The sequence below is a fragment of the Agelaius phoeniceus genome, chromosome 3 (assembly GCF_051311805.1).
Source record: "Agelaius phoeniceus isolate bAgePho1 chromosome 3, bAgePho1.hap1, whole genome shotgun sequence".
Classification (NCBI taxonomy): Eukaryota; Metazoa; Chordata; class Aves; order Passeriformes; family Icteridae; genus Agelaius; species Agelaius phoeniceus.
Genome location: NC_135267.1, coordinates 63,841,964 through 63,860,436, shown reverse-complemented (window position 1 = coordinate 63,860,436; position 18,473 = coordinate 63,841,964). Strand labels below are relative to the sequence as shown.

The window sequence follows — 18,473 nt, the reverse complement described above, 5'->3', positions numbered from 1 at the left end:
CCCAAAGAAAAGGAGATTTATAGACAGATTAGAAAACTGAACCAAACCAGATTTTGCTATCAGATGTCATCAGAAGTCAGCACAGAGTGCAAACGTGCAAAAAACATTTTTTATTTTTTTTAGATACAGAGTGCAGTCTCCAAAATCTAAAACAAATATAAAGAAAAAAATAGATGGAACAAATAGTTTAGCTATGAAAATCTATAGAATACATTTTAAGCATCTCAGGCACTATATTAAGCTATTTAAGTATGAATTTAAATTTTCAAACTGTTACATGTTAATCAAGTATTTGTCTCATCAAAGGTGTCTATGTCACATTACTTAAAAAGAAAGCAAATACAATGCTATTCCAATTGTAGTAGGGTGAGTTCAGCTTTGCTGTCTCCATTAGAGTGCAGCAGAATTGCATTAGATCTAACATATTTAAAATTTTCATTAGAAATAAAATTCAGTGTAGGAAAAGAAACATAATTAAATTTAATCCTATTTTTACAGATCACTTAAAAATGAGGCATAAATGACAGCCAAGACTCTGTGGGACAAATTAAAGCTGGTTGCAGGGGCTGCTGTTTATTCCTCCAAAGGCTGTTCACTGCAGATGTCTTGGCATTTTGTGGGCACCACACAATGCAGTAATGCCAGAGGTGCACATTGTAGCACCCAGTCTTAATTCACTGCACCCAGAGCTGTCCACACCAAGGTTAAAATGTCATCCAGATCTCTAACTCGGAAAAGCATCTTGGAAACACCTTTCCATACTGCCCTGCTTAAGTTCTTACCCTACTTAGATTCCTTCCCATGCACAAAACAGCAAGATCCCTCTCCCTGAGAATAAGATGACGATCCCTAGGGGCCCGGTTTGCCTTCTGAGCTAAATGTATGGTCCATCATGGACACAAATTGGAAGAACACTTCATGCAGCATTTAGGCAAGTTCATTGCATGGTTCAAGTCAGGTTCATCCCTGGCTTCTGCCCTTTTTGCAGTGAGGAGATGCTGGCACATATTTTCTTCATGTGTGCCATGCTGCTGTCCCTCTGGCAAACATTTCTCACTTCTTTACTTTGATCCTTCTTACCAAAGACCACACCAAGTCCTGAGATGCTCTCATCAACATCCTTGCCAAAACTGCAGTCCATGGGCCCTGGAGAAACAAGCTCATCAAGGCCCCATTTATCAATTCTTGTCCCACCACATCTTTAGGAAGTGCATCCCTGGTTACCATGCACCAGCTCTCTGAGCACTTTTAGGGTGTGCTGAGTGCCATTAGGAGTGTTCTGTCCTACACTCCCCTTAGTTCCCCTCTTTTTTTGGTACATTTTTGTCTTTCAGCCCTCTTCCTTTTCCTCATTTGTCATCCAGTCTATTAAGTTTTCTCTTTCTGTTGCCCACCTTCTCTTTTTCCTTTGGTTTTAGAGTCTGTAGAGGTGGACTGGTTTCTCCACCACAGAGAAAACTCAGTGGCCATGACGGGCAGCGTTGCTGTCCCTATGCATCCTGCATGGCAGTGAGAAGGGACAGCTGGCCCAGCAGCACATCTCCTGTGCTGCCTTCTCCATCCCATAGGAGAGGGAGACTGCATCCTGCTCTGACACCAAAACCCTGTACCACCAGTGCCACCACTGCACCATCCCCACCTGCACCACTGACCTCCCACCCCTCTCTGCCCCAACAGAGTAGGGCTGCAGCAGGGCACCTCTCCCCACACCTGGCAGCCAGACCTCCAGGAGCTCAGGGGTGGGAAGAACCAGCTGCTATTCCTGTGATGGGGATGGGGAACCTCAGGCAGATATGCTGCTAAATCCCATCTGCATGGAAGGGAGGTCTGGAAAGTGTTAAAAATCACATATTACATTTGTACATGCACATAAAAACCCCCAAACTAAAACTCAAATAATCTCAATACAAGATAATGAAGCTTCCAAATAAAAGGTGCATGTTTGTCACACTGAAAGCATTACTGATGCTGAAAAGGACTTCTGTGACAAAAAAAAATCTGTATGAAATCAAGCAACTTTACAAAATATATACATATGCAACTATATACTACTACTTTTACTGAAGTAAAAGTAGTAGTATATAATTTTTCTTCCTTCAGTTTGTTGGCAACAATCATTCAGAGTTTGCAGCTTCTGTAGCTACTTCTGTTAAATGTATCACACACAAGGAAATCATTATGCAGAATTTCCACATAAACAATAAGTATTAGTTTGACTGTGGAAACCAAGACAACCTCCCTCATCCTAATTTACACAAGCATGCTCCAAAGAATCCTAAGTATTCCTAAATCTGTTCTGTAGTGTAATCCGTGTCTGGCATTCTATACAGCCTCATGGTTACAAGAGCAAAAAGCATGAAGGGCTTTAATTAAAATGTACTTTGAACATTATCTGTGAAAGAAGGGGCCACTAAGAAGACATTGTGCACCAGACCAAATACTGGATTGTAATGGAGCCCTCTTGGTGGCATCACTGCTTACAAACTGCTAACATCCAACCCTAGATTCACTTATCTGGAGAAAACACTGCCCACAGCCAGGCCTCACCTCTCAGCACCTCTTGGGTGCAGGATGCTGCCAACACTTCTGATCTGCCAGCATAACTACCCACAACTGATCTAGTTACGACACACATTAGAATCTGGCTATAGATTACTGTCACAGAAACCCTTCCACAGAAGTGCCTCCCCTCTAGTCCAACACAAGTGTGGTACAAAGAGTAGATTTGATTCCAACCCAGACACAGCTGAAAGTTCAGCCAGCTTCATTCAGCAATCTCCTGGACCCTAGGAGACTGGTCTCTGAAGTCAGTGGAAGATCTTCTGACTGGAAAATAAAAGTTTTTTTATCTCAGTGATCTAAAATAAAACTACAAATGTTAAAGAAATGTTGTAAATTCCTAGTATAACCATTTCTGACATTGGCATATACTGTGGAGTCCAAAATACTGGAGAAATGTATTTATTATGAGCTTATTTGGTCTCAGCACTCCAACTGTAACTGTTTTTTAGTATGTGCAATTCTAGATGCATAAAGCATAAATAGAGTCAGTATTTTAAATTCTTGACTCTTTACTGATATAAAAAGAGGGATATAAAATTATCTGGAAAAAAATCAAGCAGTGAATGTTCCAAAGCTATATAAAAAGCAAATGAATGAATCCTTAAACACTAAATCAACAGCATTCCCTCATGTTACATTTCTCTAGAGAAATGATCTCCACTAACTTCTTCCCTTTTCAAACAAGATGTACACCACAAGATATTAAGGAGTGGAAATAGAGCAGAAAGAGAACTGCAGGGTTTCCTTGGATCTGTAAGGACAGATTTTGAAATACTATTTAACTGAGATAATCACAGAGCTACAGGTGTTCACTTTAAGATATGTTTTGCAATCTCTTCTTCAAAACCATAACCCATTTTCACAAGTTACAGTCTTTATAGACAAATACATTAGGTCCTGATTCAAACAGAGCTGAAATTAATGTTCACTGAAAACTACCCTCAAGTGAAATCAAACAATGGACTGAATTAGCTAAAAAAAAAAAAAAAAATGAAAAAAATCAACAGAAAATAAAGGATTAAAAGTTTTAAACATTAACATCCTAAACATTACTCTAAGTGTGAAGATGTATTTCTAAACTCAACTCTTCACATTATGCACCAATATAATGCAGTGGCTCAGTTCAAAACCCAACAAAAGAAAACGGATGAATGTCTCTGGAGAAAGAATTAAACATTTTCATTTCTGGCCCAAAAAATTGCTCAGATAAAAAATAAAGATCATTTCATATAATTTAAGTTAGCAATTACACTGCAAGATTTTGTCTTTCAGAGCCTGAAGCATAGTTCTACAGCCACTCAGTTGCTATAAATTCCTTAAGTACCCATTCACAGTAATTGGGAGGAAAAAATGGGGATTCAGCTTTTTGTTTTTTCCTAATTTGACAAGTACTGGAGATAAAAGTATTACTTTCTAGTTTGTTTGGGGGTATTTCCTTTTTTTTTTTTTTTCTCCTTCTTTTCTAAAAGTTCAGAAGATAATAAGAATATTGAACAAAAGTTTAAGACTGACAATTAATACAGAGCAATTTGGTGTCCCTGAATTCCCAGAAGCTAAGCTAGTTCTGGCAGTCACCTCTGGTAACCTGCTCTTCTACTAAGCACAGGCACACATATGCACACACATGTGTACAGCTTCTCAGCAGAAAGAAATAAATGGATTAAAAATACATCTGTGCCTAACCTGGTTTAAGTCACTCACTGCCCGTAGACACAACACTGTGACTTGGCAAGGGTCATATCTGGCATCTAAAACCTTAACCTAATTAATAAAATTTCAATATATGGACTGTTACAGGACCATCCCAGAGGTGCAGAAGACAGGGCTAAACTCAATTCTTGCAGCTGATACCCTGGAAGCTGGGGGCCAGGCACAGCCATTTCCAGATATCCTTTAGCTTCAATTATTACCACCTAGGGAAGAAGAAGCATGGGCACCTCACAGGTTGGAAAGAGGGGATTGCAAACCAGGGATGCCTTATCTAGAGAGGTGCTTTACCTTTCATCAGCCTTAGCCCAAGTTGCAGAGAGATGAAGTGGCAGCCCAACTTTCCTACCTGTCAGCACTGAGGGCAGTGAGGGTGAAGACAGAGACACCAACAGAGGTCAGCTGGATGACAGGGATGAGCTTGCAGCCCACTTCTCCAAAGAGCCACTCTTCAGAGAAATACCGGGAGGCATCCACGGGCACACAGGTCACTAGCAGGAGCAGATCACCAGCAGCGAGGCTGGAGATGAAAATGTTGGGCACACTTCTCATGGCGCTGTTGGAAATGAAGATCTTCATGAGGGTGATGTTGCCCAGCAAGCCGACAGTGATGATGAGCAGGTAAAGTGAAGGGATCACGCAGCGGATGATGAACACGGCCGTGTCTCTCCCCGGGGACAGCAGGGCTGTGTCGGGCACCAGGCGGACACTCCCATTCTCCCCGAGGGGCATTGCTGTGAGCTCGGGCGGGGGCTCTGGCTCCATCCTACAGCTTCGCGTGGACTGGACGTCTCCAGGGCAAAGTGCAGTGGGAGCCACAGCAAAGCTTCACCTCTCTGCAAGTCAATCAACTTTCTCCCCCTCCTCTACTGCCTTTCTTCCTACTCCTTCTCTGCCGAGTTTTCTCCCTTAAGAAATGCAGAGGAATGTCTGCCGGAGCAGTGGCCGGGGAGGGAAATAAAAACTCCCGTGCGCTGCCCCTCGGCTCTTCGGACGAGCCTCTCCCGGTGGGCAGGAGATCCTGAGCCTGGGGGCAGAGGACGCCGTCGGGACAGCCGCCCCCTGCCCGCGTCCCCCGGGAGCGCCCTCGGTGCGCCGCCGCTGCCACCGCGGCGAATGCGCGCTCCGGGCGCCGCCCCCGCGGAGCCGCCAGCGCTGTCCAGCGGCGCCGGTGCTGCCGGGGCTGCCGGGTGCGAGGCGCAGAGCGAGCCCGCTCCTCACTCACTCGGCAGCACCGGCTTATACCTGGCACGGCGAGGGGCCGCCCCGCCCCGCCCTCCTCCTGCGAGCGCCCGTGCCCTCGCCCCAGCCCCGCGCCGCCGAGGTGGATCTTGCGGGGGAGGGAGAGGCGGATCCCGGAGCTGCCGCCGTCCCGCGGGTCCCAGCCCCTGAGGGCGATGGGCACGACGTGGTGAGCGGGAGGGGAGAGGGAAGCCGCTCTCCCCGCCGCTGCCCACCGCAAAGCAGCCTCCGCCAGGCTCTGCCCGGCAAACCGGAGAGCTGTCCGACACGTCGGACAGATCGCAGGATCGCCTCCGGAAACTCGTCTTCCAGCATCTTACTCAGGTGAAACCACAGTGCTTTGAAACGCAGGGTGGCAGGGAGCGAGGGGCGTGAGAATGAAGAGATTTTATTCCTGACATCCAGCTGTGGGGTGTGCATAGATCTTACTCAAAGACATCAGCTGTGTTTAAAGTTTTAAGGTTTGATTTGTGAAGCTGCATTTCATGGTGGTCTTGACTATGGAAAGGGGGACAGGTGATGTGTTTTATCTATTACTTACTCTGCAAATGGTATAACACAGTGGAGAATGAATTTTGTTTGCCTCTTTGAAGAGTAGAATTTGTCTCTAATGCTTCTTGATTTTCAGTGAGGTAATGTCTTTTACTTCCGAGTGTCTGCACATGTACAGGCTTTCCAAACAGCTCCATCTGTTTCCAGCAGAAGTCATGAATGTAGGTAGTCATGTAAATATGCTGGAAGACAGGCAGACCAGTTGGACTGAAGTTTCCAAGATAAAATGTTTAGGTAGAATAACAGCATTGTCCAGTAACATGCACTGCAGACCAATTCCTTTATTTCTTTTCCTCAAAAGAGAGGATTCATGAGCTTGTAGAGAACTAGCTTGTTCATATTACTACAGCAGTTCTCTAGAAGCTCTGTGAGTTTATGACAGGTCTATGGAGAATCTGACCACTGAAATATCAGAAGCAAAGCATGACACATGTGCATGGCCTGTCCATGGCATGCTGTCTAGTACAGGAATTAAATCAGTGATTTCTTCTTAAATAAAGTTTTACTAAGTTTATATAAAAAAAAATTGAAGAATTAAAGAATGTTTCTTTAAAGTTACACTTCTCTGTATCTATTCATTGATCGTTGTGACTCTTCTCAGGTCCCTGAATATATAAATGTGTCAAAGTTGTGTAAATTACTGATTCATATAAATGAGTAATTTCTTTGAACCCAACCAGTGCTAGACCTCAGAAAGGATCAGGCTAGATGCTTCACCTTTACCACTAAGCAGCTCATCAGAATCATCACAGAGCTCCTCTGGAGGTGATTCTTGTTACTGATCAAGTTCCTTCCACACAGCTTTAAATTCAGCTATGCTCCCTCTGAGGCAGCCTTACTGATGGCTTACATATATTTACATGCATACATACATACATACATAAATTGCTGTGACCCTCTATTTTGTTGAGCATACGTGAAATTTTCTAACATCAACTATAGTCATGTTTCTGTTAACACTCCAAATCGCTCTTCTTGGTTCCCATTGGCTGGATCCAACATAAGTCTTTAACTCTGTGAGTTTAACAGTGGGAGTATGGTCCTCTTGCTAATTTGTTTCAAAATGGGTTTATATATCAACAGACAATATGGTTCCCACTGGGAGAATAGTTTGAATTCAATTAATATTGAATTATTGTCTTTAATATTGATTTTCTTGGGACAAGAGGAAGTTGAGTCTTTTTGCATGAATATCAACAAAAGAACCCTTTAGAAACTCCTATTGATATAAACTTGTTGCAGTTTGCATGGAGAGAGGTGAGACCCCTTGCTTCTTGTTTCACAACACTACCACTCCTACTGCTGCCTTCCAGGAGAATTTCTTCTATCCTAGTTAATTTTATCTGTCCTTTAGTCCACAGGATAGAATTCCTAAGGTTGAAGAATCAGAAACATTTTCAGTGGAAATTTATATTCCTGATTTTTATCAGTACTTGACTTTATCTACTCCATGTTTTTTAGAACTCTAACAGCAAGGAAATAAGCTTTGAAGAAAGTAAGTGGCTCCAGCTCAGGGAAGACGGACAGTCAGATAATGCTTCTACTGCAGTATAAATATAATTCAACCAGCTATCATATTCAACCAGTATGAGGTTGAATGCAGAGGCAAAAAGGCATGCGTGGGGAAGATCCACAGACCCTGACATAAACCAGTTGGAATTCAGATCTCCACATACAAACTGTTCATCATTCTCTTTTCAAACAAGAGTCCACCCATGCCTAGATGCTGTTTCAGATTACAGCCAAGAGACAATTTAATTGTGGAGCTCTGACATAGTACTTGGCACAAGAGTGAGGGACAGAGTGCCACAGGTGAATCTCCCCAGTGGGAAAGAAACTGCACAGGCACAATCAGCCACCACAGATGGAGTGCAACACCATAGGGGAGAAATGACAACAACTTGGAAACATGAGAGGGAAAATTTCATCAGTAATTCCCATGTGTAGGAATTCATAATCAGTTCATGTAGGAATGAGGAGCTCCACACATCTCATAAATGCCCTCTACCGAGAAGTGGGTCTGACAGGAAAAAACACTCTTTTCACACATTTATGCAGCTCAAGGCACTTGATAATTCCAGAGCTAATTCCAGATTTGCACATCACAACATGTGTAGTCCCATGAAGAGCCAAGCATATCTGCCACTAAAGCTATCTGCAGTAAGTAGCCTTTAAATAAGTATGTGTACTTGCACATTAAATGAAAACCGGGTTCAAATGGAGCCCTGGAAGTGATCATGTTTGAAGGCCTGATTGTCAGTCAAATTTTAAAAAGAAACAAAGCAACAGCCAAGGAACAAATACTACCTGAATTTAAACACTGAGCATTAGGAACCAAACCTTCAATAAATTTTGTAATGTCACTCATTACACCAGTAGATACAGCTGGAAAGTGGGCATGCATTGTAGCAGAGAGTGACTTCTTCCAGGCAGTCAAATGTACAATAACCTAAAGTAACTCACGGGTTTTTTTCTTGTTATTTCAACAGAAGCTTTCTTATTTTGATGGAGGGAACTCTGCAAACCAAAATGGAAATCAGGTGCTTCCAGCACTAGACAAAGCTGGAAAGCCAGCAGGAGTAGCTTTCTCCAATATTCATGCAAGTTCTCTTTTGGGAAACAAAACCTTATCTTATTGATATCAATTCAATTTTTTGTACCATTTTCATGGTGCTGGTTTTATTTATGGCATGAGGGTAAGAGATGCCATTATCTTTAACCACATTAATAAAGGAATGAATTGGGTTCTTAATGTTAAACACACAGGTCATCCCTCTAAGCACAACTGTAGCTTTATGCATGCATTTACATTCTATTTATTTTACTGTATTCATTCAGTAGGACTTCAACTCATTGAAAGGTTAAAGAGCACACCGCTGAGCTCCCAACTGGAGTCAAGATCCAGGCTTCAGACTCACTTAGAAACAAATGTGATATCAACATCTTATATCCCATTTGTTCATGATAGACAACTAACAGACAGCTGCTCCTACAGATTCAAAACAAATAATGATTTTCTGTCAAAGGAAGTATCAAGGGATGGTTTGAGTTCCCTCTGCACTCAAAAGGACTGCACAATGCGAGCTTACTCTACTTCCGTCTCAAGTTATCTTCCTAATGTGGTGTTAAGAAGGACATTGTTGAACACACATGCCAAAAGAAAAACATTGCTATTAGTTCCTCCTAGTGCGAAGATAATGGGATTCCTGTGCTTGAGCTCACATGACACTGGGGCTACTTCAGAGAAAGTGACAATTTTATTGTGGGCCCATTCATCACACTCAGTGGGGTTTTACTGCAGACACCCATGGGGTTTGTATTGGGTTTATCTGACAACTTCTCCAGAATTAATTTGTTTTTTATATTTCAGTGCAGCTGTATTCCTTATGTGTTCCTAGAAAAAAATCAGAGCATTACCAGCTAAGTCTTCTTTTAGCATCTTTATCACATGACAGAAATTCAAGTTTCTATATTGTTACTGAGGTTGATTGTTGATTGTCATGTATTAGACAATCCAATCAGGTAAGTAATCATGTGATTCTCACCTAAAAATTAAAAAAGATAGAAAGTAACATTTGTATTGTGCTGATTTTTACCTAAAATGTATTCTGAAATACTGTTTCTATTTATAGTGGAATCAAATGCTGACCAAACTTTATGGGTTCATGTTCATCAATTAATGTGCAAATAATCACTACTCTACCAAGCATGATATTGAAAGATCTATCTTCATTTAGCAACTAGGAGTTGTTGAGTTTTTCTCTGGTGTTTTTAAACATTTCTATTTAAAGAGATCCTACTAAACACAAACACAACTACTTTTTGACGTACATTCAACAGCAGATTTTCAACAGGCATTTCACATTTTAAAATAATTAAATAATTGAAATATTACTGATACTAAACATGCTGAACTAATTTAGTCAGTTCATAGTATTGTGGGAGCACTAGAATTGCATTTGGATGATAATTAAGTTCCATATGTATTGAAAAACAATTCACTGTGACCAAAATCACTGCATTTTGGTGAAAGTCAGTCACCACACTGAGAACCACAGTACTTTATTGCAGATCACACACCACTGAGAGACATCATTGCTTTTAGTTCATTTGACATACATGAACCTCAGTGTTCTCTCTATGCAGCAGAGCAGCAGATTGCATTAAAAACGTTTGGAAACCCAGTCTGAGTGCTACAGATACAGTACCTTTACAGTACTCCAGGAGACAGACATTTAATTAATTGCCTGAACTAGGGGCTGCAGTAAATAACATGCACTTATTGGAGCACTTTTCAACTTCTTTCAGTAGATGCAGGGCGGGTTCCCTTTACAAAGGGTGTTCTGATGTCTTCCAACAGTTATTTCAACCATATCATTAATACAGTCATTGAGGCACCTCTTAGAGACACAAGAGCTAAATCCATAAATAAATAAAATAAACACCAATTTCCATCACTTCCCCCCTTCTGCCTATGTTTCCATACCTATGAGCATACATGACAGAGGGAAGAATGCTTTTTGATACATCAGCTTGAAGTCATGCTGCAGCCAGTTACAAGGGAGGCTCTCTTTTGAGTTTAGAGGCAAAAGAATAACTGCCCCTCACTGGATTTGGTGACCTGATTTCACTTTCTTTCGCACGCCAAATAAACTACTGCATACCACTGAGTGAATGACAAAATGAATGACAAAAGCATTTCCCCTTTACTGGTTTCCCATCTCCATCCTTCCACTCTCCATCTTCCCTTAGAACCGCCACTGGGTTCAAACTACTGAGTTGAAGTACTTCCTTGCGGCAGTCTACCAACAGGAGTGTCCGGCTCATGCATGGACTCGCATGCACAGCTCTTCTGGAGCTGCTTCAACTCCACATACCGAGCACGCTGGCAAACTATTAGTAGCAATTATTGCCATTAAGTTATTTGTAGCAACTTTGAAGTGGGTAATACTATTTGTTTTCATTCAATTTCTGTTTCTTTGAATTCAGAATCGTGGAACTACAGCTTCCAAGTCCTGCAGCATCCTTTTTTATTGGATTTAGTAATAAAGTTGATAAACTCTAGATGCTCCGGCTAGCAGGGTAGGAGCGCTGCGCCAGGGCCTCAGCCGGGACGGGGATGGGGGCGAGGGCGCGGAGCGGCTCCGGGGCCCGGCGGGGGTGACAGTCGGTACAGCGGGTACCCCGGCGCGGCGGTGAAAGGCCGGCGGGCCAGGGGCAGGGGCAGGGGCCGGTGCACAGCGGGCAGCGGTGGCGGCCGGCGCTGCTGACGGTGCTTCCCCGGGATTATCGGCGGGCGCCGGCCGGCCCCGCTTTTGCTGCGCCCGCTGCCGGCCCGAGCGCGGGGGCCCGCCTGGGGACAAAGGGCGGAGCGAGCCGGGGCCGGGGTCGGGGCCGGGGCCAGGGCCAGGGCAGGCTCCGGCTCCGGCCGCCGCCGCCCACACAGGGCATCTTCCCCAGCCATGTCCCCCAACTACATCCGGAGCTTCTCGGAGGGATGTGTGAGTACGCGGGGCGCGCCCCTGGCCCCACCGGAGCCGGGGGTCCGGCCCCAAAGCGCGCACGGGCCGGCGGGGCAGGCGGCCGGAGCGGGCTGACAATCGCCCCTTTGGGGAAAGTGAACTTTAATTTGCGGGAATAAGGATGGTTCTAAGCATGGTTAGGTTTGATGGTGGCACGGCGGTCCGTGCTTTGCCATCACCTGACATCATGTGAATGAATCAGTACAACAGCAAAACGAATAGCCTTTGGGTCGAAGCGCTCAGCTCCGTCTGGCGCCTTCTGCAGCAGCGGAATACAGATAAAGGCAGTGAAACAAATGAACTGGCAAGTGCTAGACAAATTAACGTTTATATAAAGTTAGAAGGAACAATAAAGTGTTGTAAGAACATTATTTTGTTAGAGAGCTACTGCACCCTTCATAGGCAAACTGTCTCCTTTAAAACAAGTAGAATAAAATAAATATTCTGGATAATGAAAAAGAGCAAGTAGACCTCCAACAATAACACTGTTCATTTTTGTTTTTTGTGTTGAATGAACCCTCTGGTTTGCAGCTTAGGCCGCCAACAGTAATTGGACAATTCCACACTCTTTTTTTTGGCTCAATTCGAATGTTTTTCCTTGGTGTTTTGGGCTTTGCTGTTTATGGAAATGAGGCCTTGCATTTCAGCTGTGACCCAGACAAGAGAGAGGTTAATCTTTTCTGTTACAACCAGTTCAGACCTATAACTCCTCAGGTAATTATCTTTTTCTGTTATTTTTTTTCATGGTAAAAATCCAATGTAAAGCAAATTAACTGCAAAAATTAAAGCATGATTTTTCCATATAAGTACTAACTGACTAGGCTAATTATCACTAGCTTTTTTTCATTAATATTTTCCTTTTACTATCCCTTTAACTGTGACTAAATATGGAGCTGTGTTTCCTGTCCTTCAAAATTATACTCATGTTTCAGAACCCAACTAAACTTTTCAAATCAAAACATAACTGCTTTTTACCTTTATTGTCATCTAAGCTTTTATACATTTGATATATATTAAAAACAGACTTGCAAAATGTTCCAATATGCATGTGTTTTAATAAAATGTGTTTTAGCTGTTCCAAAGCAGTTGTAAATGATCTAACAGGTACATTTCTGCTACATTTTAGGTATTCTGGGCATTACAGCTGGTGATTGTACTTGTACCTGGAGCCTTTTTTCACCTTTATGCTGCTTGTAAGAGCATCAAACAGGAAGATATTCTCCAAAAGTCATCATACACTGGTTTTTATATCTTCTCTGTTTTCTTAAGGATTGTCCTTGAAGTTGTGGCTTTTTGGCTTCAGATTCAGCTCTTTGGTTTCAAAGTGAACGCAATCTACATGTGTGATGTGGGAGCACTTGATAAAAAGTTTAACATTACCCGGTGCATGGTGCCAGAGCACTTTGAAAAGACAATCTTTCTTATTGCAATGTACACATTTACTGTGATTACAGTGATCTTGTGTGTTGCTGAAATTTTTGAAATCTCATGTAGAAGGCTAGGTATCTTAAAAACTCAGTGATGTCACATACCTCGCACTCATTTACTGCTCTGTCCACCTGCAGTTTTGTAACAATGGTTTCAAACCACAGCAGAAAAACATCTCCCGTCCTCTATGCAGTGCTGCAAAAGAGAACCACACTCAGGATTACTGAGGCAGAATGGTCACTTGACGTAAACTCCTCATCTAAAAACTTGCACGCTATGAGAACAATCTTTGTTTCCATGTGAAGGTCAAAGGCACTAAGATCTCCAAGAGCAATATATTTTCATGACCTGCCACCTATGATAGTTCTGCCTCCAGAGGAGTGCCTGTGTGTGAGGAGATGGTTATTTATAAACACACTTCTATTCACAGCTTTTCTGAACACATGCTATCTGAGTTAATAAGGCCATTGCCCTTCTAGGAAAAATTATTGCAAATTTTTTACATGTTCTTATGGCTTGAGAATTGAGCAATAATAGTGGATGCTCTCTGTGTACCAGAAAGCATTCCAACGTCTTCCCAAGAAGTGCCACTGAGATGCAACCTGCAACTCAGCCCCCAGGGGCAGAGGCTCCTGGTTAGGCTGTGGTGACAACATATCCATGGATACCAGCTTACTTTGCAGAGGCTCAGCTACTGTCACCTGCCTCCTCAGAATCCCCTTTTAAAAGTGAAAGAGTAGCATAGTATTCTTTGTGCTGACTGCAATGCCTCATTATGTTTTGGCTTACCGTGTAGAAGATTTTTACCAATTTAGTATGATCACATTTTGAAGGAGGAAAAGGGCTTTTTAACAATTTTGCATAAGCGGCTTCAAAGTGTCAAAATAAAATCTTAGAGAAAAGCCTTTCCTAGGCCCAATCATGATTTGATTTCAATGTGTTTTGCTTGTGTGTGACTGCAGAATTGGGCCCACAGAATTTTCTGATGTTTGTGTCAGATCTAACTTTTTCTTGCTCTGACTAAAGCTGCTAGAATAACAGTGAAAAAGAACTCTGCATATTAAAATTATTCTATGCAGTAAGTGTATTGGGTTAGGTTAGGTCTTAAACCTTTTATAGGCATCAGATATTTTTGTGTGCAACAGCTTCTTCTTAAGGTTTAATAAACATATTAAATTTAGAAGTGATTTCCTTGTGCTGAAGTGAGATAAAGGAAAAAAAAAACAGATTTCAGAATCAGAAAGAAAGGAGGAGGAAGTTTCCTGTATAAAATATCTATATAGCTATAATAGCTATAATAATAGCTATTATATATAGCAAATAGCTATAATAACAATCAACTATTTTCCATCTGTTTTTCAAACATAAAAAGCTGAGATCCTGATAACAGAATCTGGGTAATTTCAGAAATATTTAGAAAATTCTGGAAAAAATCTTACCAACTGTTTTACCACCAAGTGTTAGTTAATTAGTCCAAAGCACAGCTGAATTATCATAGCCTTGTAATTCTCGCCCACAAAAGTAAACCTGATAAATAAATGGAATAGCAAGTTTTAGGTGTCTTGGATTTGATTGAATCTGGGCTGTTTAAAACAAAGTGGGCTACAACTAGATGTGTGGTTTTTTTAAATATGCTGATCAAGAACAAAACTATATATTTCAATACATTTGCTATATTAAAGCATTAATATTATTTTTCCCTATGAAAATAAGTTATATGTTGTCTTAAAGAAATGTCCAGTCAAAGCTATCAGATTTATGCAATATTAAACTAGTTATTTGATATTTGCAAGCATTACAAGTGAAATAAAAATCACTGTGCTAACTTCTTGTTTACATAATATGCCATGTTCTTTGGTTGATACATGTCTAAATTTTCTCTGTATATGTCAATATCCATCTGGAATTATTCTTTCCAATTGAAAATTGTAATCTCAGGTAAAAAAAATATTTAGAAAAATATACAGTATATAGAACTACTAAGAAAAAGAATGTACTTTCATGTGCTAGGAACAGTTGTTACCAACGGTACACTTGGAATGCCAATTCATCAGTTATTTGTATAATAATAAAATAACTTAATCACAGCCTTGTCAGTATTTTCCCTGGTGCTCAATATGTCATTGCTTGTTGTTCTTCTGTAAATTTCCAAACACTTCAGAAGGGTCAGAAGAGTGCCAAGACCCCCAAGCCCTCAGGAGTTCTTTAAGTCCTTGTTAACATCAAGAGCCTTGAAGAACACGTACTAGCATGGGACTCTCTGAGGATGCATAGAGTGATTTAGGAGCTGGGCTACTGATCACCATGGCCTTTTTCTTTCTGGTCACATTCTGGAACATATTAAATATTTCCCTTCTTCCAAATCAGATACACTGATTTTTTTTCTGCATTTCCTGAGGAATTAAAATTGTCAAATTCCTCAGTCTTTCATTTAAATAAAAAAAGTGCATTATTGCCTTTTAGTGCAAATGTTTTTCTGTGCCTCATTCTGCCATTAGTTTCTGGAACACATTGATGGAGATATTATGTCCATGTAAAGAAATCATTTCCCCATGGATGTCAACACTTTTCTTTCCTATATTTGCCATTTGTTTTCATGGCGCTCATTGTATTCTCAAATGTCTATAAACTTTTCTTTTGCTTAGTCTTCCAAACTCCCACCACTTTCATTCTCATTTACAATGTTTTCTATTGGCTTCCTACCACCCTTACTCCCTCTGAGATTGATATGCCTTCATGCATTTCTCAGTGTTGAGCTGATTTTTGCTCAAAGGCTTAGCAAGTATTTGAGACAATCATGAAGGCTTTTTTTTTTGTTTGTTTTTGCCATTAAGAAAGGAATTTATAATACAGCTGGGGATTCTTTGATTCAATTCTATTTCTTTACACAGCGAACATGAAGTCCTGTCTCCCAGAACACTGAGGAAGCATTTTTGTTGCTTACATCAGGTTCACACTGTAAGTGCTTCTTTGACTTTTTCATTGTTTTCCACCATACTCTAGCCACCTAATTTTCACAGATAGCACTCAAAGCAATCCCCAGCTTATGTGTTTGCAGTCAGTTTTGTCTCTAGTCAGACATCATGACCATTTCAGTTCTCACTTAACAAAGAGCCGTAATTGTGACATGATTGCATTTACATCAAAGGTATAGCTGCTCTAGGCCAGACAGCCTCTAGTATAGCACCACAGCATCCCAGTCCTGTAACCACTCCTTGTTCTCTCCTTTCATGGATTCCTCTCTTCTGTTCAGACATCATTTCCCTTCTGTTCCCTTTCTGGCACACTCCCATGCCGGCAATGAGACAACACAACCACCTCTCCTACCCTGTGCCTCCCTCCAGCAAGCACCCTTCTTTATGCCCTTTATACATTCCCTTCCTTTGCAAACAAGACACTTTGAGATTGAGGTTTGGCAAAAGGGCTACCTAAAAGAAATGTAAAAATAGTTTTAACTATGCCATCAGAATGAGATATATAGACACTAAATTTATATTACAATAACTTGTGAGATTCATTTAAAACCATTTTGCTTCAACAGTTCTCATCCTGTTCTTATCCCCTCTCTGCAAAACCAGAAAGCCCTGGGAGTTCCTCTGAGAAAAAGTTATCTGGGAAGTGGTGATCCTCTAAGATGCATGCTCCAGAGCTGACAGACTTTCTGATAGCCATCAGGAAGCAGCCCAGTCCTATTAGCCAGGCCATGGTAGTATTACAAAATGTGGAATATGTTAAATTTTCTTAAGGAAGGATTTTCTTTGCTGTTTAATCTTCAAATACTTTCAAGCTTAATCAACAAGGGAGATTTAATCTGTGAAAACAGACAGCAGCTAACAAGCAAGCTCTAACTGATCTCCAAGTGTTAGAAAAACAAATCACTTGGTAGTAGAATTGCCTTGTTTACCAGGTTTACATTGTTTGCCAGGTTTACATTGTTTGCCAGGTTTAGAGCTTGACATCCTTCATCCATCTCAGACCCTGGGGGAGGTTAACAAAGCTTGGAAAGAAGGATGCCCACTGGTAGCTGACACAAGGAATTTACAGGCCACAGGGCCATTTGGCAGAACTCACAAAATAAGGAAGAAACTAATAAGGTCACGCAGTTACTGTGCTGCAATCAGCTCCAACTAGGTAAAAGGCAGTTCTGGCAGGGGGAAATCGTCACCACCAGCTCATGGACAAGTGACCCAAGAAACCCAGTGACTCAAACGAGAAAGACTAAACATGGTCATCAATTAGCAGAACAAGCAAGAGAATCATTAACTAACAGAATACAGAAAACTAATTAATAAGAGAACTATTGTTCTCTTATTAAAAAACAAAGCAGCCTTTGTTTGCTAAAATGTATAAATAGCAAAGTGCTGATAGTTGGGGTGCTTGATTTATGGAATACCCCAGAACACCCAGGCTCGTACAACTCTGAAATGAATAATCAGTATCTCTCTCGAATGTGTATTTATTGACTTGTTGCATACCGGGTAACTAATGCGATTTTTGCAGACAACAGTTTTTGGGGATGAAGGGCAGAGGCTCAGAAGAAAAAGTGCACCTCAGCCCCCAAGGGCCTCAGGGACCTTGGGAAGCCTTTGGGCAGCCCAAGGAGAAGTTTCAGTCTGAGAAGCGATTTTACTTGCAGGTGTACCTACACATGCCAGGTGTGCACAGCTCTCTGGGCTGGCCTGCCAAGGGGAGGGAGGCAGAAGGGACGGGGAGGGCGTCTCTCCTCAGCCCTGGGCAGCCGAGGCCAGGCCAGCTGCGCCAGGGAGCAGCCCTGACCGCCCCCAAGTCTCCAGCCCTTCCTCACGGCTGCTGTGGGATGCGTTTCAAGCACCAAGGGGCCACGCAGGTGGCGTTCGAGGCTGTAGGTCCCCAGAGACGGACGGACGACAGGATGGACGGACGGACGGACGGACGGACAGCCCCGCCCGCCCCCTCCTGGCCCGCAGGGGGCGCTCCCCGCGCCCCGCCGCCCGCCCGCCCACGGCGCCCGAGCCGGAAGCGGAAGCGGCGCGCGCCAGCCCCGGGAGCGAGACCCGCGCGCCGCCGCCTCCGCCGCCGCCCGCGCTATGGCGGCCCCGGCGCTGCCCCCGCTGCCGCCGCAGCTCAAGAGCATCCAGCACCATCTGCGGACCGCGCAGGAGCTGGACAAGCGCGAGCCCGTGGTGGCGTACTACTGTGAGTGAGGAGGCGGCCGCGGCGCCGTCCCGCCGGGCCTGGCCTGGCCCGGCCGCCGCTGCACCGGGCGGAGCGCTCCTCTCCTGCCCGGGCGGGCCGCGGGATGCGCGGGGGCGGGGGGAAGCCCCACCTCTGGGCGGTGCGGGGTGGTCGCGGCAGCCGCACCCGCCTTTCCCCTGCTCCGTGCTTGCGGAGTTCCAGCCCCTCGGCGGTCGGAGTGCGCGTCCCGGTTGCCCCGCCGCCGGCTTGTACGACACCGTGTAAAGTGGTCCTGATGCGACAGTC

At 43.0% G+C, this 18,473-nt stretch overlaps 3 protein-coding genes across 6 annotated transcripts in view; 2 read left to right on the top strand and 1 right to left on the bottom strand.

Annotated features, from left to right (window-relative positions):
* NMBR (neuromedin B receptor) overlaps positions 1-5,560 on the bottom strand; it is a 33,003-nt gene extending 27,443 nt beyond the window's left edge. For 2 of the 3 annotated variants that reach the window (XR_013181387.1, XM_054630317.2), the window contains exon 1: positions 4,619-5,559. Coding sequence is in view for 1 of the 3 variants with exons in the window: in XM_054630317.2 (XP_054486292.2) it covers positions 4,619-5,034 (416 nt within the window). In the remaining 2 variants the exon portion in view is untranslated. Of the gene's footprint in view, positions 1-4,618 lie in introns of all 3 variants that reach the window. The other variant, XR_013181388.1, reaches the window with a different exon arrangement.
* A 5,736-nt stretch (positions 5,561-11,296) lies between these two features.
* Positions 11,297-15,100, top strand: GJE1 (gap junction protein epsilon 1). The gene is made up of 3 exons (XM_054630104.2): positions 11,297-11,564; positions 12,117-12,299; positions 12,712-15,100. The coding sequence occupies exons 1-3, from the start codon at positions 11,526-11,528 to the stop codon at positions 13,105-13,107; spliced, it is 618 nt and encodes a 205-aa protein (XP_054486079.1). The 5' UTR covers positions 11,297-11,525; the 3' UTR covers positions 13,108-15,100.
* A 2,898-nt stretch (positions 15,101-17,998) lies between these two features.
* VTA1 (vesicle trafficking 1) overlaps positions 17,999-18,473 on the top strand; it is a 38,566-nt gene continuing 38,091 nt past the window's right edge. The window contains exon 1 of one of the 2 annotated variants that reach the window (XM_054628959.2): positions 17,999-18,188. In XM_054628959.2, coding sequence (XP_054484934.2) covers positions 18,080-18,188 — 109 coding nt within the window. In that variant the 5' untranslated portion in view covers positions 17,999-18,079. The remainder of the gene's footprint in view (positions 18,189-18,473) is intronic. The other variant, XM_054628960.2, reaches the window with a different exon arrangement.